The sequence below is a fragment of the Engraulis encrasicolus genome, chromosome 3 (genome assembly GCF_034702125.1).
Source record: "Engraulis encrasicolus isolate BLACKSEA-1 chromosome 3, IST_EnEncr_1.0, whole genome shotgun sequence".
Taxonomy (NCBI): Eukaryota; Metazoa; Chordata; class Actinopteri; order Clupeiformes; family Engraulidae; genus Engraulis; species Engraulis encrasicolus.
The window spans coordinates 20,014,846-20,041,099 of NC_085859.1; the positions used below are offsets into that span (position 1 = coordinate 20,014,846).

At 42.9% G+C, this 26,254-nt stretch overlaps 1 protein-coding gene across 3 annotated transcripts in view; it reads right to left on the bottom strand.

Annotated features, from left to right (window-relative positions):
* Positions 1–1,566: 1,566 nt before the first annotated feature.
* The window catches only part of add2 (adducin 2 (beta)), a 35,314-nt gene continuing 10,626 nt past the window's right edge, over positions 1,567–26,254 (bottom strand). Inside the window, exons 4-15 of one of the 3 annotated variants that reach the window (XM_063194941.1) lie at positions 26,179–26,254; positions 21,850–21,930; positions 17,844–17,993; positions 16,442–16,585; positions 15,468–15,566; positions 13,934–14,110; positions 11,187–11,435; positions 9,310–9,426; positions 8,861–8,947; positions 7,267–7,396; positions 5,431–5,517; positions 1,567–3,063 (exon numbers count right to left, since the gene is read on the bottom strand). The exon at positions 26,179–26,254 is cut by the window's right edge and continues 76 nt beyond it. In XM_063194941.1, coding sequence (XP_063051011.1) covers positions 2,759–3,063; positions 5,431–5,517; positions 7,267–7,396; positions 8,861–8,947; positions 9,310–9,426; positions 11,187–11,435; positions 13,934–14,110; positions 15,468–15,566; positions 16,442–16,585; positions 17,844–17,993; positions 21,850–21,930; positions 26,179–26,254 — 1,702 coding nt within the window. In that variant the 3' untranslated portion in view covers positions 1,567–2,758. Of the gene's footprint in view, positions 3,064–3,405; positions 3,441–5,430; positions 5,518–7,266; positions 7,397–8,860; positions 8,948–9,309; positions 9,427–11,186; positions 11,436–13,933; positions 14,111–15,467; positions 15,567–16,441; positions 16,586–17,843; positions 17,994–21,849; positions 21,931–26,178 lie in introns of all 3 variants that reach the window. The other 2 variants (XM_063194943.1, XM_063194942.1) reach the window with 2 other exon arrangements.

A 26,254-nucleotide genomic window follows, 5' to 3' on the forward strand; every position in this document is an offset into this window, starting at 1 on the left:
AACAGTAAGCTTTATTAGAGGTGGTCGACTTTCTGCACAATCAATTTCTAGAGTTGTATGTCACACAGGCCATCAATTTCACTTGTATGTCACACAGGCCATTCTATTTTTAACTATTAACCTACATTACTATCACAGTATGCACATATAGTGTGTGTGTGTGCGTCTTGTGTGTGTCTGTGTGCATGTTTGATCCTATGTTGATTGCTACCGAAGTGAAATCTCCTCTATTTCTCCTGATATTTTAGTGTAGTGAAAGGAACGTGGAGTCTCCTTGTGGGAACAGTTTGGAACGGGCCCCTTCCTCTTCCAACATGACTGCACCAGTGCACAAAGCAAGGTCCACAAAGACATGGATCTGATGCGGATGAACTTGTCTGGCCTGCTGAACCCGATAGAATATTTGGGATGAATTGGAGCAGAGACTGTGAGCCAGGCCTTCTCGACCAACATCAGTGTGGGACCACACCAGCATGCTTTTCGAAGAGTGGTCAAGAATGCCTATAAACGTGGCACAACACGCTAAGCCCCCCACATTGGGCTTGCATGCCCATGGGGACCCAGGTTTGAGTCCAGGCTGTATTATGTCCACTTTAGAAGAGTTCCCAACAAAACTTGACCTGTCACCTGAACCACAATTGTCTACATGTAATTTAGGCAGCATAAATGGCTAAAAGCCTGAAATATTTTGATTATGTGCAATGTGTAGGTTAAATTAATTCATATAAGGTCTTCTGTACATATTTATTGTCTGCCTTTTTTAAAGGGCACCTCCTCCATGCCCCTGCTCATAAATGTGATGGTTTGAATGCAGAGTTGAATTTCTGTGTGCAACTATGTGTTTTAAGGTGCGATGTGATCATACTGACAACAATGAGGCTTTCAGGCTGACTTTTTCCCACTCAATACATTTATGGTGTTTTGGCGTTTATGCTTATCTAGGTATTTCTATTCATTGACATTTTTCGTCCTTTCCTTATGTATAGGGAAGGTATGAGGAAGTGCAGGGAAACTCTTGCAGTCTGAGACACACATGTACCTGCCCTCACACACAGGTGCGCGGGCACACTCGCTGCACGCTCACACACACATGTACCTGCCCTCACACACAGGTGCGCGGGCACACTCGCTGCACGCTCACACACACACACACACACACCTTATGCTTGCTCATAGTGTTTGCCTTCGTTCTTTGACACACACACAAACACACACACACACACACACAGCCCAACCTTTATATCTTTGTGGGGCCCGTCCTATCTTTGTGAGGGTCTTCCATTCATATTTGCCCTAACAATAGCTAAAGAACTGTGCCCAAACAAAAACATTCCATAACCCTAACCGGTCAGTGAGGAAGTGTCTTACACTTTTACCAGTAACAACAAAACTACCCCAGCAAAAGGGGTCAAAACATGTGGGGTCCAGGATTTGGGCCCCACATGGAGCGAGGGACCCAGCATGTGGGTTTGCTCCAATAGCAGTGACCTCATGAAGTAGGATTAGTGTAGTACACACACACACACACACACACACACAGAAAAGAGTGAACCTCTGGATTGATAGCTTTCCTTTTTTTAATGGTTGGTACATTTTGAACCTAGCAGTTAGCACTATACATTCTAATATGACATGAATATTTTCAAACAGCAAATATAGACACAAAAGCATTTAAATAATAGTTAACAGACCATAAAAATAAGTACAGCTGTGAGGAGCGCTTTGCATACATACATTTCTTTTTTCATTTAAAAAAAGAAGGAAGTGGAATGTTTAGTGCCGTTCAGAGTTGGGCTTTCAGTCAATCTGGACAGTTTAAAACTGCACTTTTTTATTTTTATTTGTTTCATTGACCCCCAAAAGCCAAGATTAACGTTCATATTCAGAGTTCATTATTCTGGTTCATCTGGGTTTTTTGTATTATTATTATTATTATTTGTACTTATCCCTGCAGATCAAGCATGAATATCACTCAACCATCAATTCAAAGGCGAAGGAGTACACCTGCACGATAACTAAAAACCTGTGTATAGCACGCATCCTATGTCTGACACCACCAAGTGAATGAGTAGTAAGGACAAACAAAGTTGTGAGTGTTTTTTTTTTAAGTAACATTCTTTTTTGTTTCAAAACAAGTGTTAAGTGCATGGGTTATGCTATGAAAGGTTAATGTTGATTTGGGACATTTGCTGTTTACAGTTTGCAGTTTTTTGTGTGTCTTCTTGTTGGTTTGTTCTCGGGCTGCATTCGTTTGCAATATTTTTGTGTGTGTTGTTGTCTGCTGTGAAGTCCACTTGGAATGCAACCATTCCATTTGGGAGGAGGAGAAGAAGACATTGCTGTGTGGTTAGTAGGCTTCTGTGTGAGAGAGGGACATGTGATGCGGGAAGGGGAATACCAAGAGATGTGTATCAATCGTGAGTGAGTACGCGAGTGAGGGAGTTTACAATATTCTTGACGTGAAAGATGAAAGAAGATGAATATGCATGTGTTTCTGTATGTGAGAGTGAAAAACAGTGATGGACAACTTGGACTCGGAAGCCATAATCCAGTGTCACATATTCCAAAAGATCTGTCTTCACCTATCTAAATGCCCTAGTTGCACAGGTAAAACCAGGTCATTTTGGAATATGTGGCACGGGGTTGTAGCTTACGAATCCATGTTGCCCATCACTAAAAAAGGGGTCGTATTGTCTGTGAGTGAGTAGTCTGGGCATGAACACCAGCCCCAGGATCATTCAGCACACCCCAAAGCCCCTCAGGTTTCCACCTTGGCCTCCACCTTCTTCTCTTCCTTCTGCTTCTTGCTCTTCTTGAGGAACGAAGGAGTCTTGAACTTCTTCTTCTTTTTGGAGGGCGACTGTTTGGAGGGCGAGCCCTCGGGGGTGTTGCCTCCGGCGGGCTTGTTGGTGGGGGTGGCGGGGGGCGCGGTGGTGGTGTCGTTGGTGGTGAGAGCCTTCATGTCTTTCTCCAGCTCCTCCTGTTGCTGCTTCTCTTCCACGTCCTCTGCCGCAGTTCCACCGTTCTTCACCACCTCGTTGGCTTCGGCGGGTTTCGAGCCATCTGGGAGGTGACAAGCATATTAGCCATGTTGGCGCACGGGTATGAGAAGGAAAAAAAAACATGGCAAGAAAATAACAATGAGAGAGAGAGAGAGAGACCAGATAAAATGTGAGAATGTTGGACATCTTTGCTTAACACAGCATCTGTGCTCAAGACATGAGAAAAAAAGGCAATAAATACAACAATGAGAGAACCAGCTTAAAATGTGAGAAATTTGGACATCTTTTGCTTAAGACAGCATCTGTGCTCAAGGCGATGCAGCTGTTGCCAAACATGCTTTTGTTTTTGTTTAAACCGAGTTGTGTGCAATGGGTCTTACAACAAGTTTTTCTCAGTACTTACTAGTCAGACAAGATCTTAGTAACCAGAGGACACCCCTACAAATCAGCACAGAGATAGGTAGACAAGGAGAGACAGGGACACCGACACATAGACAAATAGACAGACAGAGAAAAACAGATGTACATAAAGATGGGGAGACAGGTGAATGGCATGAGGAGAGAGACTCGTGTCCACACTGACAAGAAGTCAGACACATTACGGACATCAAGACACCCCATATTACAGCAACAATAAAATATTTAAGTGCAAATTCGCATTCAATTAAATCAGCCAAAAGCAGCCAGAAATATGGTAGTGATGATGAGCAAGAAGCAGACAAAAGTTATTAAATAAAAGAAGATTTGGTCATGAAAAAGCCAAAAGGGTACTGTGCGTCGTTATTTTTGGACGGTTGTCAGACAGATAAATGTTCCAGAGAGCTGTCTCTGCAGACACACATGCCACAGCTCAGAATGTGGATCCACATACAAAGACTGAATGAATAAATGACCAAGATCTGATGTCGCCCATTTTCCCACCCAATGAAAATCGCAAGGTAAAGCTTCCTTCCTTCCTTCCTAATTCAGATGAATTCTGTTCACCAAGCCGATATTAATCTAACCAAAGCAGCCTTCTGGACTGCAAACGAAACACCTACTTTACACACGCCAAAGTAGCTAGTTTTGACGACAATAGTAATGCATACTGATATACAGTATATACTGATATTGCATTATAACTGTATGAATGGCTGACTTAGTCAGCTTTACTTATAAACATCAGCAACTTAAGGAATCTTGAGGTATAGTATATGCATGGTAATCCTGCTTCACAGTATGGAAAATGCTGATACTGTGCCAGTGGTTTGCGATTGTGCGTCACTCTACAAAGTCAGTTACAGAATCTTTGACTAGCAATAACAAAACACACTACAAACAGATGGAACACACACAGAATATCAAAGTCTTGATGTATGGATTCACATGACAGGGCTGGTTAGTAGCCATAGTTGTGAATATGCTACAAATTAAGCCCATTTACATGCACATCAATAAATAGTTTATAATCAGGTTTTTGGAGTAACCAATTTATTCAAGTGCTCATATAAACTGAATCAACAGTTTATAATAATTGGTTTATTGCAGTTATCAATGTATGACAAGTCTGATTTGCACAGGTAGGTTTTTGGCTAATAAACTGATTTCTCAAGACATGTATACACAGGTTATTGTCGCGTTATTGGCATTCTAGAATGATAAGTAGCCAATCACAAGCCTTGAATGTCAGTTACTGCATGTTCTGCATGACAGACTGCATGTAAACAATAAACAGTTTACTCCAATAACCTTTTTATTCCAATAACCGACTATTGTGGTAATGGAAACGGACTGATTGTAACAGGGGTTGTCGGAACACAACTGAGAGCGCACAAGCACGACACAGAAAGCAGACACGAGCCAACACACAACACTTTAGATGTTAGTTGTCTTTTTGTTTGGCTTTGCTCATGTTAAAGATGTTCATTTGAACAGGAGTGAGAGAATATACTGAACATAGACACTACACTGGAGGTTGAGCAGTTTCACAACTGTGCTTCATAAGTGTGGGAGTTTGGATCATGGGGATGTTACGTCGGTCAAATATGATTACATCACACATCACACTCGAACATCACATTGAAGTAGCTGAACATCCAGTGTGCGTGTGTGTGTGTGTGTGTGTGTGTGTGTGTGTGTGTGTGTGTGTGTGTGTGTGTGTGTGTGTGTGTGTGTGTGTGTGTGTGTGTGTGTGTGTGTGTGTGTGTGTGTGTGTGTTGGTATGTTTGTGTGTAGTGATATGTGTGTGTTGTCTCCACATGGGCGATGAGGAGGCAGCACATATATTAGATTGCCCTTGGTGATGCACAGATGCTGTTAAACATTGTCCCTCTGCTCTGACAGCATGCACCCAGGTTGAGGAACATAGAGGTAAGGTACATTTGGTGGGATTGGAAAAGAGTGAAGGTAGGGGGGTTGATGGGGAACGGCAGTGGTGGGTGGGTCTCACCTTCAGGTGGAGGTTTGCTGGGAGAAGGGATCTCTTTGGTGGGGGAGGAAGGTGGGGGAGTCCCAGCTTCACTGGCCTCCTCCCCACCTGACAGACAGACAGATAGACAGACAGACAGACAGACAGAGAGGAGCGGGGCGGGGTAGAGGAACAGAAGGACATGTAGGAAGACAGAAACACACAGGGCAGTTGGGTGGAGGGCTCAAGTGCACTAGTAGTGGTGGTGGGGTGTGTGGGTGGCATACGCATCAATAGTGCACGTGCGTGTGTGCATACACGTATGTGTGACTACTAGGGATGTAAATAAAATCGAAATGTATCGATGTATCGGAAGGCGATTTAATCGAATCGCATCGTATCGTGGGGCATTCTTAAGAATCGAAAAGAATCAAATCACTGGCCCCTGTGCAATGCCCTGGCTCCATAACACAATAGTAGTGGAAAAGTAATTGGACAAAATCGAATCGAACCGAATGGCATCGTATCGTGGGGAATTCTTAAGTATCGAAAAAAATCGAATCCCTGATTTAAGAAATCCGTATCGTATCGTCATGAAGGCTGTGATTTACACCCCTAGTGACTACGTGCATGTGCGTGTGTGAGGGTTAGGGTGTGGTTACAGGTCAGGGGTCATTTATAAACAGACAAACATTAGGGAAATGTAGGTGACAAACAAGGCCACTCAAGTGAGGGAGAGTGTTAGTGAGTGACAAGCATCAGATAAATGTGAGAGTCCATGAGCCATTAAAGAGGACCAAGTGCTTTCATGTTCCTTTCTCCTCACCTTTGGTATGTTTTGTTCATTAAATAAACTAGCCTGGAAATGCATCATCTTGCCACCATTCTCACCATCCCATTTTAGACAAGTGGCCGTGCCTGTCTTGATTTTTTTATTACCAATAAAGGAGCGACACATTAATAATATAACTTGGATTGGCCATTTTTATATTTTGTGTTTCTATAAGACCACCATACTGCAAATCTGGCAGCAAAAGGTTGATACCAATGACTTGAAAATGATTCTAATATATTCTATTCTATTCAAATATTCTATTCAAATATTCTATTATGTAACATTGGTGTTAATGTTTTCCTGATCAGTTGTAAGATACAATTTAGGTGAACTGACCAACGACAAATAATGCCAGTAATAATAAATACAGCACTTTTTTTACACTGAGGTTGAATTACCCTGTGAAACGCAAATTGTGTGGTTTCGAACAACTTTAATTAAAAAAACAATAACATCTGCACCCTTGTTCCTCTTTAATTAAGGACGTTCATCTTGCACACGTGAGTACAGTAGTTGTAGCATAGAGGTAGAAAATAACACTAGAGAGGACACAGCAATTTGCGACAGCACTGGGAATATGGCAGCTGGAGCTTCCCAACTTCCGTAGGTAGTGTAGGTACTTTCAGGCAATGCAAGTCAATGGAGAACACGCCCACCCCTGTCAAGAAATTAACTAAAACTGTGTAAATATAAAGTAACACTTTAATCAAAGACCAGATTTGAAATGTCAGGCTACATATCTACTGAAATCATATGAGTCGATAAAATACATTTTAAAATCAAATAATATATTTTATGAACATAGTTAGCAACACACTTCAACTATTTTCCTTGTATAGTGTGTCGATGGACATTTTCACATAATTAAGCCATTTTTGACAGAGGTGAGCCTCGTTCTCCGTTAATTTCCATTTCTCTGATCTACCTACAGATAATGGCCGCTACAGATTGCCGTAAAATGGGGGCGGGGTCCTCTCTAGTGTTATTTTCTACCTCTATGAGTTGTAGGCTGAGTTAGGCTGTTAGTAAGCACAGCATCATACCGGTTTCTACTCCCTCCTGTTTCCTCTCTACTTCCTTGCGATAGTCCTCCAATGCCTGGTCTGTCAGCTCGTTAAACGGGTTTGGAGGTTCGGGTTCTGGTGTGCTGGGAATCGGTGCGGGTTCTGGAGACTAAAGGAAGAACAAGGTCAAATGCAGAGATTAAATGTAGCGGAGGGTGCGGAAAACTGCAGACAAAGATGATCCAATCAGCCCTACCAGCCATTCAGGACCTGTACACTTCCCACTGTTCCAAGCAGCCTTGTACGAAATTCCGAATTGAATGAATTTGAATTCAAAGTAATGCCATAATATGAACACTAGGTGGTGGTTTTCTGTGTACTGTAAATGGGTGGTGTAGCTTAAATTCAAAGAAATTCAAGGTATTGACACCACCTAGTGTTCGTATTATGGCATTACTTTGAATTCAAATTCATTCAATTCGGAATTCCGTACAAGCCTGGTTCCAAGACAGCTATGGACATAATCAAAGACCCCACCCACCTAGCACACAGACTGGGAAGCGATAACGCAGTATGCCATGCCACACAAGCAGACTGGGAAACAGCTTCTTTCCACAAGCTGTCACGCCTATCATCACACGGAAGAAAACTAAGTGAACATTCCAAGGACACAGAAGAACATTTAATGACCATTTCAAAGACCATATCACTTTGCACTTTACTCTTCACCCCTTACATACTACATCCACAATGCTGCATTTATCTGTGTGATCTTTGATTAGGTATCTCTGCTGTGTGTGTGTGTGTGTGTGTGTGTGTGTGTGTGTGTGTGTGTGTGTGTGTGTGTGTGTGTGTGTGTGTGTGTGTGTGTGTGTGTGTGTGTGTGTGTGTGTGTGTGTGTGTGTGTGTCTGTGTGTGTGTGATTATTGTCAATGTCTTTATCAATATGATTACCTTAACTGCACATCGGAGTCTGGTCAAAAACAATTTCACTCTTCACGCATGCAAATCCCCCCCACCCCCAATTTTTTTTCCAGAGATGAGCATTTCCAACAGTGTGGCAACACAGAGCTTCTTTTTAAAAAGTCACACTAAAGTCATAGGCTCAAATGACGCACTTTTGTCATGGCATGGCATTAGCTCGCCGAAATACGAGTTGGCTACTGTTTACAATGCACAGCGTCTGGTGCTTGTATTGCCATGTCCTTCACCCTTAAGGACAACAATCACACATACAATACTTTGGTTGGCATGCAAAGGTTGGTGTCCCATCAACATTACTTATAGAATTAGGAGATTGTTGACCAAACTCTTCTACTGAACTGAATGCCACATTTCCTTCGTGTCATTGTCAACATGGCCGCCGTTTAGTGTGTGCAGTGTCCATCATTCAAGCACTGCATTTTTCCGCCATTGTTAGGGGATCATCCTGGCACTTTCAGTGCACTGGCTCAACTGAAATGTTCAGCGTGAGCGCCCTAGGCACTGAAAAACAGTGCCCGAAGTGCACAAGTGCTGCATTTGAGACACGGCCATAGTCTTTTGAGTTTGTTTGACTTTTATGACATATCGTACGTTTTATGGTAAAGACAGTAATTTTGCATTCCTCCCAAAAGTGTGACGCAATTCTTACCGGCGGAGTGTTGTCTGTGATGACACTCGCAAGTACTTGTGACTGTGGCCCAGCCGTTTTCATGTCCTGCCGATTCTGTTGCCTGATCTGAAGAAGGAGAAATAGTGATATGACTGCAGTATCAGACCAACATGACAAACTGTACAAACTTGTGGTTATTTTATATACCCCGTGGAGACTGGCCAAGTGAATTCAGTAGCGCCTCCCACCTTGTGACAAAGGATGAATGATCAAAAAAAGGGGAGCATTTTCTTCAGGTTGAAATACCTGAGAGAGGGTGTATTTGAAAAGCTCCTTTCTAAAACGCAATATACGGTATCCATTTTCAAAAATGGGTTTGAATTGCGTTTCTCAGTAAAAAATAAATAAAACCACCCCAGCCATGGCTCTAACGGCTGGGTATTGGGACTGCTATGCGGGCAACTCGGGTTCGACTCATTGTCTCTTACCTTGTTCCTGGTCTCAAGCACTTCCTGTGGGTTGGTGAAGAGTGGGACGAACTGACTGGAGTTCTCAATCTTAATGGCCATCCCACTGCTCTGGGTCATCTCCTCCGCCTTCAGCCACTGCACAGTGCACACCACAAATTTCAATAAGCGGTTGGTTATTGGGGGTGAAGTAGTGCATCACTCTATGATGCATTGCATTGGGTGTTTGCATGCCCATGGGGACCCAGGTTTGAATCATTTCCCATCCCTACCCCATCTCTCTCTCTCTCTCTCTCTCTCTCTCTCTCTCTCTCTCTCTCTCTCTCTCTCTCTTCTCTCTCTCTCCTCTCTCTCTCTCTCTCTCTCTCTCTCTCCTCTCTCTCTCTCTCTCTCTCTCTCTCTCTCTCTCTCTCTCTCTCTCTCATCCACAACAAAGGCAAAAGAACTTTGCGTTGGTTACTTTATTCATTTTACATTCCCACCGTTGTTACTGAATGTGTATCAAGTAATGGAATTGCAACGAGTGTGCAACAGTATGTGTGTGTTATAAATAAGGTTTGTGATCAGTGTAAGTACCTGCTGTTACATAGAAGAACACTGACTTAAAAAAAAACAAGGTGCTTTACATCTTGTATGATGCATACAGACAGAGACTGCTCTGCAGACTCAGTTGTGACAGCAGACTCACTGGACCACTGTGATGATGTCCACTGTTTACATCATGTTTGTTTTTCATAGTTAGGCCACCAGGGGGCAGGAGAGCTGGTGCAGTGGCTGGCATGAGTGCACTGCTTTCTCTGCATTGCAGAGGGTAGAGGAAGAGGAGAGAGGAAGACAAATCGGCAGAGCGGAGCGGGTCGGGTGGGAGGAGCATGAGGGTGGGAAAACCATATAATGAGTGCATTCCAATATGCGACCTTGCGTCCTCCACTTGTGCTTGTGGCCTCAGCCTAGCCAAAACAATTTTTAGGGGACGATTCTTCATTCACCATCCAGTTTGCAAATGAGAAAATAACTTTACAATTGAGCCCTTGCAAGATATTGAAATATAACGCTGCTGTCAGTGATGTCATCATAACATATTACTTCCTGGTACGCGGCCACAAGCACAAGTGGAGGACGCAAGGTCGCATATTGGAACACACCCAATGAGGAGTGAGGAGACAGGACAGGAGGCCAGTCACTCCCCTCCCTTTTGGAAGAGTGGGTCCACTGGCCATTTCCTTTTTCTGCATATTGCCCTTGACAATAAAGGCCTTACGCACGTGTCAGAAAGGCAGCAGCAGCATCGGTTGTGTGTTACATCGTATGGCCTAGTCAACTACAGTTTTCTCTGATGCAATGCTGATGCAACACATGTCAAATGCATGGAAATGCCATGATTTAAATTCTCAGCAGATTTATGCAAATTCGGGTCTGCCAAGCCTATGCAGGATTTGTTATTCCCAACTTCAGAGGGTAAGGCCCTAACGTGTATTCCTTCTGACTGTGCACATATGGTGTTTTCACTAATGAGCCCATCTGCCTGCCTAATGGTCTGTGTGCATACTGGAATTAACTCTGTCTAAGACAATGGGCTAGATCAAAGGAATTTTACAACTCGGAAGCTGGAGACTGTAGTGCCCTACAGAGGGAAAGTTCATTGATGATGTATCGCATCGTAGCTGCACTAATAGACACTTTGAAAAATCCTTTTGAAGTTGCCCACTCCGACATGTTGTAGGCGTAATAATGATGCTTTTATAAACTTTCTTCATACAGAAAGTAGCAAGACATTTAGTCACAAAACAAAGGAGATACAACTGTTCAATTGCCTGTTAAAACTCGGTTACAAACAAAAAATATATTTAATTGCCAGGTCTTGTAGCTAGAGAACCCATGAGGATGTCCCCACCCACCGTGGTGCGCTGATGGCCCGGGCTGGCCTGCTCCTGGTTGACCTTCTGGTAGAGGTTGGGGGTGTTGAGCCAGCGTGTGCGCTCCTGCTGCTGCCTCTGTGCGTGGGGGTGCAGGCGCTGGTGGGGGCCTCCTCCTCCGTCCTCCTTGAAGTTGAAGCCCGAGACGGTGGCTGGGATCTCCACCTCCCGCTTCGTCCTCGAGCGCTCCAGCAGCACTGGGAAGCGGTAGGCGTAGCCCGTGCGGTAGCCCTGCCATGGCACACACAACATGTACACGTGTTTGGCTTTAAAGGGACACTGTGTGAGATTTTTGGTAATTTATTTCCAGAATTAATGCTGCCCATTCACTAATGTTACCTTTTTCATTAATACTGACCACCACCATCAAATTCTAAGTATTCATTATGACTGGAAAAATGGCACTTTTCATACATGAAAAGGGGGATCTTCTCCATGCTCCGCCATTTTGAATTTCCAAAAATAGCCATTTTTAGCTGCAAAAATGACTGTACTTGGATCTTACTTCAAAATATTTGTTTATTACTTAGTAAACTTTCATGTAAAGATCAAATTTGGCAATAGGCAGCCCAGTTCAAATGAGCAGCATAGTTGCAGTACCTTTTTTGACCATTTCCTGCACTGTCCCTTTAAAGAAACACAAAGTGGTTTTCATATTTGCCCCCCCTACAGGTGAGAACCAGAACTATCATTGCTGTTGTACATGTATTATTCTATGGTTTGGGCATGTTCTCAAACAACACCGGGAAGTGAAAGGCATAGCCCATGCGGTAACCCTGTAAAGATGTAATGCAGCGACTGGGAAAACAAGAGAGATGGGTACACTGTCATTGCGCACAGACCAAACATGTCTATCTTTTCTTGAATATTTACTAAATAATATGTCAACATTTACTAGAATGATTAAAGTACAGTACGTTTTGCAGCAACAAATGTCAGATCAGATCCAGATCTCCCTTTTCATGTATGGAAAATGCAATTTTGATGGGTGGTGATGAGTAATTATTAAAAAGGTAACAGCAGCATGGATTCACACCTTTAAAGTAAATTTATGTTATGTTCTCTCTTTGGCCATCCAACAGGTGGGAAGCAGAATTGTTATTTTACTCTGGTTTTGGTATCAAGCACCAAGAGATGGTAGACATAACCTGTGTGGTAACAATGTCAGGGCATACACAGCATTGTAGACAATTGTAAATTAACAGATTTAAAGATAAATTGTTAATAGAACAGAGTAGTTGCTGGGAATCTTTGCTGGGAAAATAACCATTATCCTTATAGTGTTGTTCATCAGGCCATACAACAGGAATGTTTCCATACGCCAGCAGGGCAACTACTCGAATATTCACATTAGAAACCCACTGTGTGCGTTAGCATTTGTTTCTACCCACACAGCAACATTTTTTTTAGGTCTGATTTACTAATGTGGTATTTTGGCAAATCAAAGCAAGTGCTCCAGTTACGCTCACGATGTGTTGCCCTGGAGCAAGGTTGCCGTGATGCAAGCGGAGGATGTGTGAATAATAATGGGACTGGAAGAATGTACAATGTAGATCAGTGGTTCTCAAAGTTTTTCAGACCGAGGACCACTTTGTCCCCCCAAAAATGTTCAGGGACCACCTGTCAACAGAATTGACATTTGACGGGTGCCAATTTGACACTGCTCATTTCGAGGCAGCTCACTTTTTATTCACATTACAAGCCTGTGAATTGTGTTGAAAATATGACTTCAGCTATATTTAGCTTTGCAATTATGTTACAAATATAGGCTACTGCTAGCTTGTCTTGGAAAAGTAGAAATCCCCTCGCGGACCACCTGAGCTCTGCCAAGGACCACCAGTGGTCCCCGGACCACACTTTGAGAATCACTCATGGAGATAGTACTGCAGAGCTCAGCAGGCTAGCAGGGGGTATGTTGTCCATGGTAGCAATCACCTGTTCTTCCTGCATTTCAATTATACTGTACACTCCAGGCTAGTTTTGTGAAGTTGACCTAATTACATAAATAGGCGATACATTTAACTTTAGTCAACCCTGTTTGTTTATCACATTACTACAGTCAATATCCTACGGTGCAATAGTTGTTTACAAACAGAAGTATTTCAGAGCGACTACACACACTGTGATGATACCCTAGAAAGCCATCAGCTCATGAGACCAAGAAAACACTAAGTTCCTCCTTCCAGCAGACCTGAGATGTGCTTGCTTTGGAACAACCTGACTGCACAGGCCTATCCTATATTTATTATTTTAGAATTGAATGTGTCTAAAAATGTTGAGGAAATGTGTGTGTGTGTGTGTGTGTGTGTGTGTGTGTGTGTGTGTGTGTGTGTGTGTGTGTGTGTGTGTGTGTGTGTGTGTGTGTGTGTGTGTGTGTGTGTGTGTGTGTGTGTGTGTAATGTGTTCTACTCCAAAAAATGGCCCATACTTGGCACACATAAAATCTACAACTACTACTACTGTCATTACAGTACTAGTACCACTGTCGGCAAAAGATGTGCCATTACTTTGGTTGGCAGCTCTTCACACCACAAGCAAAACTGTCCTCCCACCTCACCAGGTTATCCAGCTTTACTTTGTTTATCTTGTCATATTGTATTGTAGACCCAACTACCCCCCATCATACCCTAAAACCACCCCAGCAACTTTTACAGTCAGAGATGCATGTCCATCGTCATTTCCATTAATCATGCAGTTTCTATTATCCCTTTTCAGCGTTTCAGCCTCACCAGGTTATCCAGGGTCCTCATCAGGGCCTCGAACTCGTGCTCCCCCAGGCGGGTCCTCTGCAGTGGACCGAAGGTGGAGCCAGCCCAGCCTACGGTGCCGGTGGGGTTGGGCTTATGGGTGGAGCGGTCCAGCATGATCAGGTTCTGCTCTCCTCCAGCGCAGCACAACGCTGACACCTGTCAGAACAACAGAACAACAGAGCAACGTCCTCGTAAAGGTGCACTGTGTAGGATGGTGGCCGGAGTAGGTATGGCAACTATGCTGCTCATTGAAACTGTGCTGCCAATTGCCAAATTTGATCTTTTCATGAATATCTATTCAATCATAAATTCCAGTACTGGAAACTTGAAATGGTGGACAATGGAGAAGACCCCCCTTTTCATGTCTGAAAAGTGCAATTTTCAGTCATAATGAATACAGATGCTATGTCTCAAATGACGCACTTTTGTCAGTGCACTGACAGTCAGTGCACAGTGCACACAGTGCACTGAGGTCTTTAGTGCATAGTGTCGTGGAAAAAATTGAGCACTATGCACTGTGCCCTAGCTGGAAGTGATGGCTGAGCATGGCATTTGCTCACCAAAATATTTGGCTACTGTTTACAATGCACAGCGTCTGGTGCTTGTATTTCCATGTCCTTCACCCCAAAGGAAAACAATCACACATTCAATACTTTGGTTGGCATGAAAAGGTTGGTGTCCCATCAACATTACTTACAGAATTAGGAGACTGTTGACCAAACTCTTCTACTGAACTGAATGCCACATTTCCTCCGTGTCATTGTCAACATGGCCGCCGTTTAGTGCATGCAGTGTCCATCATTCAAGCACTGCATTTTCCGCCATTGTTAGGGGATCATCCTGGCACTTTCAGTGCACTGGCTCAACTGAAATTTTCAGCGTGAGAGCGCCCTAGGCACTGAAAAACAGTGCCCGAAGTGCACAAATGCGGCATTTGAGACACGGCCTTAGAGTCTGAGGTGGTGGTAAGTATTCATGAAAAAAGTAACATGAATGGGCAGCATGATGTCTGGAAATAAACTTCTAAAAATATGACACAGTGCTCCTTTCAGTCACTTTGGATAAAAGCATCTGCTAAATGTTATGTAATGCAACATAGCACTGCTGCTGTTACTGCAGACCTTAAAAGGCTTAAAAGGAAGATGAGATAAAAGGTGCAGGGAAGTACAAGAGTTTGCATTGGCACGGTTGTGTGTGTGTGGTGTGTGTGTGTGTGTGTGTGTGTGTGTGTGTGTGTGTGTGTGTGTGTGTGTGTGTGTGTGTGTGTGTGTGTGTGTGTGCGTGTATCCTTGCAGATACAGTACACAGAAACTTGATGACATATTCTGCACTATATGTCCACACCCGCAAGACAAGAGATATAAATAAATAAATAAATAAAGGCAGAGCATCCTAGAGAGTCCTAGAATGTGCAAGAGTGGGAAAAAATGAGGGAGTGAAGGAGGAGGGGGGGGGGGAGAGAGAGAGAAGGAGAGAGGGAGGGAGAGAGGGAGTAAGAGAGAGGTTTTATCACCTGGATCTGACAGGCAGCCTGGATGTGATAGATGGTATAAAAGGCCTCCTCCACGGACTCCCCCAGCGCCACGATGCCATGGTTCCTCAGCACCAGAACCTGCCGCACCAGGAAAACAACTCCATGAATGAAAGAGCTCCATACAAGAAATACACATGTAGTGCAATTCTATCTTGTCATTTACAATTACCCATAACCTTTGTGTGCACTCCCCATTTCTGTGTTTTTTGTAGCATAAACATGTGTAGTAAATGAAAACAAAACACACAAAAACTGTACTCCCTGTCCATTGTGCAGGGATGTGATTGCAAAAGGGTAACAAGCAGGATACACACAGGGATATACACGGTGTGTTAACAGCTTTCTATGGTGACAGTGGTTTGTATTCATGTATTGTCTGGTTGGAAAACCAGGAATTCCTGATTAATCCAGAAAAAAAATCAACCACCCCAGTAAGACAACTCTATGAATACATTTACTGTATGCATTATTGAATTATTGCTACATTTTACCTGCTCACTCCTACTCTACTCCCCATATTTTCTTCCAGGAATCTGCTCTTTGGATATTCATTGATTTATTGACGTTAAGTAATGGACTTCCTTTATGTGCATTAGCAATTAATACAGATGGGCTTCTCTCTGCTGTCTCACTGACTGGCTCATTCATGGAGAGCAGAGTGCCTTTCCCATTCAAGTCTAGATTGCAACCGGCTTAGTCTTTAGACAACACTCCCCGAGTGGTCTGATGGTTTTAATGCCACTACACATCATACACACACACACGCACGCAAGCACGCACGCACGCACGCACGCACACTACATCCAGAACTGATGAAGCTTCTCGGATGAGGAGCGAAATGTCTTTCAAGCTCAGCACATTCACACACTCACACATAGACACACGCACACACACACACACGCGCATGCACGCACGCACGCACGCACACACACAGCTCCGCTTGCAGCACTCACTTTGCAGGTGGGCCCCAGGCTCTTCTGCAGCTCCACGCGGTCCTCCTCGTCCTCCATCAGGCCGTTGTAGTCCAGATAGGCCACATCGCCCACCAGCAAAGCCTCATGGGACAGGGGCAGCAGGCCACACTTCATAGCAGACACCTATAGCATATGGGGGAAATACAGTATACTGAGGCTCAGAACAGATGGACGGGGGTTGCTGTGGCGCACTGCCCATGAGCATCCACGCTCGACTTCGGCCTGCGTCACAGTTGCATTCGGCCAGTCTAGTTGCACACAGCTCAGATGGAATGATCCCGTGCAGTCAGTTACAAATGGTTTATTATACCACAAAAAAGGCCTTTCCTTGATCTCAATCCGGAAAGTATTCACAGCGCTTCACTTTTTTGACATTTTATTATCTTACAGCCTTATTCCAAATGCTACAAATGAATCTCCGTAATCAAAATCCTACACAAATTATTCCATTATGACCATGTGAAAAACAAGTTGTCTTGACAGTTTTGAGAATTTATACAAATAAAAAAACAAAGAAATCATTTTTACAAAAGTATTCACAGCCAACTTGTTTTTCACACGGTCATAATGGAATAATTTGAATAGGATTTTGACAACAGAGATTCATTTGTAGCATTTGGAATAAGGCTGTAAGATAATAAAATGTCAAAAAAGTGAATACTTTCCGGATTGACTGTACATGGGATCAGACATGCAGTATGTGACTTTGATGCAACACAAAAACTAAATAATCTATGCCAGCGTATTTTATATTTTGCATATTTTATGCCTTTTACACAGCGATGTATAAAGTAGAAGTACTGTTAATTACAACACCAGTTGCATGATGTTACATAGTTGCAGCTATGTAACATCTTACTGCTAGTGTTGTAACTACATTCGTAACACGACTTCTATTCTTACTTTAATTTTTTTGTCTGATTTCACGTTTCGTTTTTTTAAATTATATTTCGTTCTTGACTGTTGTCTTCTGTTGACTGTTGTCTTGAATGTTGTTTGTGACTTTGGAGAACAGCAGATATGCTTTCTTACATAACAATAACTCTAACTATAGCCCATGCTAGTGAGTCAGGGTTTACAGCACACACACTGTTTACTATACATCGAGGTGGGTGAAGACTGACTTATTCACTGGCTGAGTGACCTGAGTGACTGAGAAGCCGTTTTACATATATTCGGATATTTTTAAACATGCATACGCTTTTATCGGTTTGCATATAAACTCTATTGTGACAGGTGTGATTAGACCCCTAAAAGGAACATTTTTTAAATCTGGCTTCTAAAACGGGGGTAAACGAGAGGCAAAAACGGATGTGTTTTGTTAAAATAGCCGTGTGTGTAAATGTTACGTGAGTAAATGGTTTCAGAGTGAGTGACTCACCGCAGCGGTGGCCGGCGTGTGGAGGTGGAGCAGGCAGCGGACGTCGGGCCGGGCCGAGTAGATGGCCGAGTGCAGACTGAAGTTGGCCAGGTCCACGCCCAGAGTGGTGCTGCCCCTCTCCACCACCTCCCCCAGGACATTCACCTTCACCTGAGCAGGAGGACCACAGAGCCAAGGTCAAATCAATAATCATGTATGTGTAGTTTTAACTTCCCCTTCACCTTCATTTTATCACTTTATGTACTCAAAGTTTTCTAAGCTCCTTTTATGTATCTTACATAGTCAATGCTGCCAGTGCTGCAACTGTACACTGTATGCAGATGTTGGTTTCCTTTATGTCTATTGAAATGCTATGTGCTACTAATATGCTTTACTTTCTTTATTTATCTTGCTATTTTTATTCTAACCAGCTTCTGTGCAGCACTTTGGTCAGTTTTGTACTGTTTTAAATGTGCTTTAGAAATACAACTTACTTACTTACTTACTTACTATCAACAGTGCACTCAGTGTGTACATTTTGTAATATGTGTCAGAACAGAGAAATGGCATTTCAAATGTTCTCTGTCCTGTCCAGGGACATAAAGGCAATGACCAAGTCACAATCAGTGGTGAAGTCTACGTAGAACGCAGGTATACGGAGTATACCCACTTCTAAATTTCAGGGATTTCAGTATACCCACTTAAAATTGATTGATCCATTGTTTTGAATAGCACAAATATATACAGTATACCCACTTCACAAAAATGCTCAAATATACAGTATACCCACCATATAAAAAGTGGACTACACCACTGGTCACAATGTATGTGTAATGCTGTTGTAATGCAGTACTACTACAAGCGGATTCCAAAAAAGTTGGGACACTTTGTATTTTATGAATAAAATCAAAATGCTGGCATTTTAAAAACGTGTAATATGTTAATAAGGTAGAGTGTTATGTACAGACAACATATCAGTTGCTAAAGTCGAGCAGAATTATTGTTTTGAGGCAATTATGTGATCATTTAAAATTTGACTCATGCAACAAATCTCAAAAAAGTTGGGACAGGGCCAAAACATGTTGTAATAATTGGATAATTCTAAACATTATACAAGGAAGAATATTTTAAAAGGAACTATATTGACTGCCAACATGAATGCACAAATAAAATACCATCACATAGAGGCTGTGGCACTCAGCAGCGAAGATTTTGAGGGACTAATTACTTATCTATTACACAGAAAGATTGAATTATCAAAATTGCAGGTATATAAGGCCTACTTCCGTAATATAGAGTTCTGTGTAATCATTGCACGAGTTATGAGATCATGACATACTCGTGGTAAATAAGCAAACTATGACACTCCAACAATGACAGCTCTCGAAAAAATGACCATAAACACAACACTTGATTAATGCACATGATGCAGACATTAAACAGTGTTGTGTGCGGAAAGGCTCATTCTATGGACCTAGTAGACATGTGAAACTGTCCTCTGATTACAGAATGGAAAATATTGAATCCTTTTTGAAAATTATGGAGTCATGCACCCTCCAGGTTATATAGAAAATGAATACTTCAACTTGATTTAGTGGTCAATCTGAAAGACAGCATATATGATGGTAAGGGGGTGCAGAGGTGACTTGGTTAGGGTCTTCTTACTCATGTAGAGCATTAAAATGAATGTTGAATGATACATACAGACTTTAAACAGCAAACATAGCTACCAAGGCATTATATTTTGGAGCACCGCCTTTAGATATTGTCCCATAATGGTGGCAAATTTCAATCTCTACTATGTTCCAACAGTGTGGTTCCATCATAGGAGTAAACAGGTCACAAAATTGTTTTCTTGCAGTCAGGATATGCCACATATTAAGCATAACAAAAAGGTAAACAAGTTGAAGAACACACCTATCAGTTGAGCTGCTGAAATCATGTCTCGCATATCAAAATATCTAATTTTTGAATAAAATTATGCCAACAGCCAAAATATTTAACTGTTCAGTGTCATCCCTTGTGTTGTGTTTAGTCTTATCCAATATAAAAAGCATTTAATTGGCCCTGTCCCAACTTTTTTGGGATTTGTTGCAAGGGTGAAATTTTAAATGATCACATAATTACCTCAAAACAACAATTCTGCTCGACTTTAACAACTGATATGTTGTCTGTACATAATGCTCTACCTTATTAACATATTAGATGTTTTGAAAATGCCAGCATTTTGATTTTATTCACATAATACAAAGTGTCCCAACTTTTTTGGAATCCGCTTTGTAGTCTTTTCAATGAATATTACAGTGTTTCACTGCTGCACATTATGAGGCTACTGAAACAAAGAGCCTTGGATGTAATGTAATGTAATATGGCTCAAAACAGGCTGAAACTGAAGAGTGTTCACACACACAGTGTAAACACAGGCTAGCCTAACAGTATACTGCACTATGCTAGTGAATAAGTGATCATTGTCTGCATAACCTGAGCATGATTTGCATGGCGATTAATTTGTGAGGGCAGGAGGACAGAATTTTAAGCATTTATTGCCTGTGAATGTTGAGCATGAGGGAACTGTGGTCTACACTCGATGCCGAAAACAGACACTAGCTGTTTTAATAGTGGTGTGGATTGGCACTGCCCTCACGATCCGATTCGATCACGATTCGGGAGGTTTCGATTCGATTCGATTCTATTCTATGCGATCCGGTCCGATCCGATTCAATTCTACAATGAATTGCAATGCATTACATTTCTACTGAAAGCAAAGCAAATGTTTAATCAGTCATGATGAGGCAATACAAGTAGTCAGATACTGAGCAACAATTCATTGGCTGTTTTCTGTATCAGTCTGTATCAGGCTTGCAATGTTTTGAAGTACTTTTATTTAATTTAACATTCATTTGCTCCCGAAATATCCATGGAAGTAATTGAAACTGAAAAAAATTGCCGGATCGATTCTGGAACTTGCTGGATCAATTTTGGATCATCCATGCCCCGCATTGGATTGCATCGCCGAATCGATCATTGTTGACACCACTAGCTGTTTTAAACAGCTTTATTTAGCAAAGTAGGTTCAAGTTCCCACTGGCAGCGTGATGATGTTCCATTGATGTCTTTTTTCAAGTCTTCCAGCCAAGCTGCCTACTCCTACTCCTACAGCTAGGACTTTTAAGAAGATTATTCAAATGAAGTTCAGAAACGGCCACTTTGACACTTGCAGACAGCCTGAGGTAAGGCATACTGTAAATTATGATTACAGCAGTGGTGTGTGTGTGTGTGTGTGTGTGTGTGTGTGTGTGTGTGTGTGTGTGTGTGTGTGTGTGTGTGTGTGTGTGTGTGTGTGTGTGTGTGTGTGTGCGAGTGAGGTGAGTGTGCGTGCGTGCGTGCGTGCGAGTGAGGTGAGTGTGTGTGTGCAAGGGCGGACAATGAAAGATGGAGAAAGTACAAGTCCTGTCTTCTGCCTGTGCTGCGTAACCAAGGTGATTTCACGAACTACCTCATCAACCTTGCTGACTGAAGGAGTAGCAAATATGTGGCAGGGTTTTTACTTGATCTGAACCCAGCACGTCCACCGTGTGTGACATGATTATTACGTGCAAGACCCTGTCCCTCATATAGTTCTAGGGTTTTTTTTTCATCAATTGGCTTCTTTTTAAAATAATCTTCTGTTGCCCTTTACTGTTGATGTTTTCTGGCATGTTGAATTGTCCCCCCTGAAATCTCTTCTCAAAATGCCACTCTACATGCGATTATCCTAAAGCTGTATCATCACATGATCTACTCAAAGGGGGATTTTAGGCGATTCTACCATGGGTAAGGCATCATGAGGACAGAGGATTTATGCAAAAAAAATCCCCAGTCTTGGAAAAACGTGACTCAGCCGATTATTTGATAAAGATGACACAATGTATTTGTGTGTGTTTATGTGTGTTCGTGCGTTGTGTGTTCACATCATATGAAATAATACAAATGCATGGTTTTTTTTTGCATCAATAAAGGTTGTCTAATGTATTTTGTTGTTGCTCACCAGGTTGGAGGCGGTGGCCTCTCCGTAAGCCAGACCGTCCGGTAGCACCAGGAAGTGCTCCTGCTCTTTGCTCACGCGTATCTGCAGGGTAGGGCAGGGACATACAGAACAGAACATCAGCAGGCATTAGCAGACGTGGCTGCGCTTACAAAGTAGAGCAGCCAGCAGCAGAAAATGCTTAGTCATGGCTCAAGCGCAGACCTAGACATTTCCCCACAATCACACTGGTGTTTCTAAAGGATTGTTCAGACACTTTGATGAATGTCCAACCTTCAAGGTATGAAGTCAGAAACAGGACAAAAATGCTGAGTCATTGGAGACCCAAAATGTTGTGTCACAACTATTCACATCTTGTTTCTGCTGCTTTACTACGTGTAGATACAAATGTCTTTCCCTTTTAAAAGCAGGAGTGCAGCATTTTCAGACGATGTCTGAAAAAGAAACATTTGTTAGATGTAATTTCATCATCGCTGCAATGGGATCATGCGCATGGGCATATCTATTGCAATGCATCTCATGAGCATAACACCAGATATCAGTACCTGTCTGCTGCATTTCCTGTCTCAGACAATATTGATAATTTGTGTCTGATCAAATTATGTCTGAACAAACCATACTGTCTTTAACACTACATTCAGTTTCACATTCAAGTCAGTCTGGACGATCTGCCTATTCTCAGTTCTTCTGTTATGGAGAAAAAAGCAGACCCGATGAGAGCTGAATGCCATGCATACACACTACAGTATGACAAGGGTAGGAAATGAGCGGCCCGGGGGCAAAATCTGGCCCGCCATCAATTATATCTGGCCGCACACCCTTTATGCACACCCTTAATTAAACTAACGGTACATGCACACCAACGGCACAGACATCCACAGTACGTCCACAGAACGTGTCCATTATCAGACCGAAACGGTTACATGAAAACCAATCATGCCTTGCACACAGAAACGCGGTGTAAGCGCGGCGCATGTCCGTCCTGACCGGACATGTCCACGTTGCTCCTTGAAAATAGAACCTCTCGGACTCGCACTGCTCACGGAGACATTAAGGAAATGTGCCGCCTGTGTGTGCATGTACCGTAATACTTTGTTGCAACACCTTTGGCTTTTATTACAGCACTCAGTGTTTTTTTAGTAAGACTCTATCAGCCTGGCACATGCTGATGTGGCAATATTTCTCCAATCCTCTTAGTAAAAGCACTCCACATCTGACAGATTGTGAGGGCATGTCCTGTGCCCAGTTTGATGAGCATCAGGTCTGAACTCTGGGCCATTCCAAAACCTCATTTTTAGTTGATTCAGGCATATGCATAGGTGAAAGGTCATTCCAAAAGATTATGCTCCTCTTCATCTTCAACTTTCTAACAGGGGTCCGAAGATTTGTGGTGACACTGACTGAATTTGGAGCTGTTCCCAATCCCCTCCTCCCTGACTGAGGCCCCAGTTACAGCTGAAGAAAAACAGTGCAAAGGCACAATGCTGCCACCACCATACTTCAGTTTGGGTATGGTGTTATTTGGGCGATGTTTTACACAAAACATACCTTTTGGCATTATGTCCAAAAATGTAAACCCTGATGGAGTAGATTTTACAAAAAGACATCTAATCTCCCAAATACATGAGGGGAAAGATGTTGTGGTCTGATGAACTTGAGGGTGAACGTTTTGGACATAATTTCGAAAGGTATGTTTGGAGCCAAAACAACATTATACATCGCCCAAATAACACCATGCCTAACGTAAAGCATGGTGGTGTCAGCATCATGCTATGCGACTGTTTTTCTTCAGCTGGAACCGGGCCTGGGAGGAGGAAATTATGAAGAGCTCCGCAGGTGCTGTGGTAGTGACACAAAACCTTCGGCCCCTGTTAGAAAGGTGAAGATGCAGAGGAACTTCATTTTTCAGAATGAGAGTTACCCTAAGCGCACACCTAAATCAACCAAAGCATGGCTTCACCAGAACAAGATTGAGGTTTTGGAATGGCCCAGACAGAGTTCAGACCAATATCCCATTGAACATCTGCTGAGTGATCTGAGGAGGACTATGCAGAGGAGATGTCACTTGCAATCTGACAGATGTGAAGTGCTTTTGCAAAGAGTAGACAAATATTGCCACATCAACATGTGCCGGCTGATGGTCTTTTTTCTTCTGCTGACGCACCGGTCGTAATGGCAATTGGTACGCATGTGCACGTTATTTTTTGAGGGAAGAGTGTCCTGTCTCCCTCTTGCAGTGGACAACATGAAAATTAAAAAAAAATCTTGACTTTGACAACAACATAACGCATTGATAGCTAGCCATCTTTAGGTAATGAAACACGTCATCTAAAAGAATAATCAACATGAAAATGTGTACATTAGCTACAGCTGGTTGCCTTTTTCATGAGAGACGCCAGGAGATGCAGCGGTCGGCATAATAAGAGCAAGCGCATAGAAGAAAATGAATGTTTTATATTACATTAAATAACATTAAATTAAGTGCAATTATGTTCAATTACGTTCATTTTGAAATATAATAAAAATAGATCAGCTTTTTCTCCCCAGTAGAAAAGCTCGACCATGGCCCGTGATGCCTAGCCTGGTCCTGACCATCTCATAATACTACCATTTCATTTCGTATTTTTGGTCTGGCATTTGTTTGCTCTGAAGCGATTGTAGGAAGCAGGAAGTTTGCACTCAGTTATGGTTTGAAATTATTGGACACCTCTCACCCAATCGCTGGCAGTTACTCAACAACAACATAGCGCAGACCAATGGCTCTGGTGCAGATGTGTACGTCATTGTCACGAGCGTCCTCCCCCTTTCGCCCCCACGTGGGGGGCATATTCGATTATTGACTGTTTTCTGGGGGCGGCGTTGCGATCAAAATTCTACTGCTCCAGGCACGCCACAGAGAAGCACGGCCAGACTACAGTAGTGGAGCCAATCCTTTGGCGGAAGTACGTAGGATGACTCGCGAGGCTACGTGATGCCATCGTCAGAGAAAAAATTGGCACGGTTAGTATAATAATACACCACCCATTGATCCAGCCTATGACAACTTCTTGAACATTTCCCTGACCAATCTCCCTCTATGAGCTTGATAGAACCGTCATATTCACATTATCCCAACATACAGTATATCTGTCAAGCAGGATAGCCCACCACTGACTCTTCAGCCTTTCTAAAGGCATTAGGCTGGCATGTTAATACCCATTCATGTTCATGGGAGCCTGAGGGGAAATCAATATTTGAAGAGCTCTTTTCCAAAACGCTATATCCACCATTTTTGACTTTTTGCATTTTAATGTTGTTAAGAGGTCCTATCATCTATGTGTGAATTCTTGCCATTCAAATGTTTTGACAACATACTTTAAGACCTCTATAAAAATGCATTTTGCAATGCAGTTCAATGGAATGCCCAGTACAAAAATGTCAATTTCCCAACATTCTATAAAATGGATATATCTCATTTTGGAAAAGAGCTCTTCATTTCATCTGCCCATCAAGGGACTGGCTATGCAGTGAAAGTAACGTCAAAAGCAACAGGTAAATGACTAAATTATTGTCTGGCTGCTGATTAACTGTCGTGTGCAAGCCGCTAAGATGCCAGGCTTGTAGCCAGCAGGGTGCTGGTTCGATTCCCGACATTTCCAGGTGGGTGGGGGTAGTAAATAAGGGTATTGGTTACAGTCCCTGGAGCAAAGCGGGGTTAGCTGCCTTGCCCAAGGCCACATCAGACATGGATAAATATGTGGGGACACACTTCTTTGTTGAACACTAGCAGTACTCCATAGTCATTGTAGCTAGCACCAAGGACAGCGCCAGTGTAGTAGCATGTTAGGACTTTTCCAGAACCATACCATGGTACATTCATTCAAGACACAACTCAAAAAGTTCTTGCAGGTTGACAAGAACTTATGAATGCATTGTCATGAGAGCAGCTATTATATTTCATACAAGCTGCCACTCCCGATCCTCCCCCGTCTCTCTCTCTCTCTCTCTCTCTCTCTCTCTCTCTCTCTCTCTCTCTCTCCTCCGCCTCTCTCTCTCCTAAATCCCCCCCCTCTCTCTCTCTCTCTCTCTCCCCGTCTCTCTCTCCCCGTCTCTCTCTCTCTCTCTCTCTCTCTCTCTCTCTCTCTCTCTGTCTCCCCGTCTCTCTCTCTCTCCCTCTCTCTCCCCACCTCTCTCTCTCCCTCTCTCTCCCCGTCTCTCTCTCTCCCTCTCATGTCCTGTCCCACTCTTCATTGTCCTCTCTCCATAAAGTTGAAAACAACCCCCAAAAAATATATATTTTTTAAATTGTCATGAGAGCATGGCGGAGCGGGGGGCTGCGAGGGGGACACTGACCGTGAGGCAGGCGTGGTTGATCTGGGCCCAGCCGTACAGGTCCAGCAGACGGTGCACGCTGGCCAGCTTGCAGCGC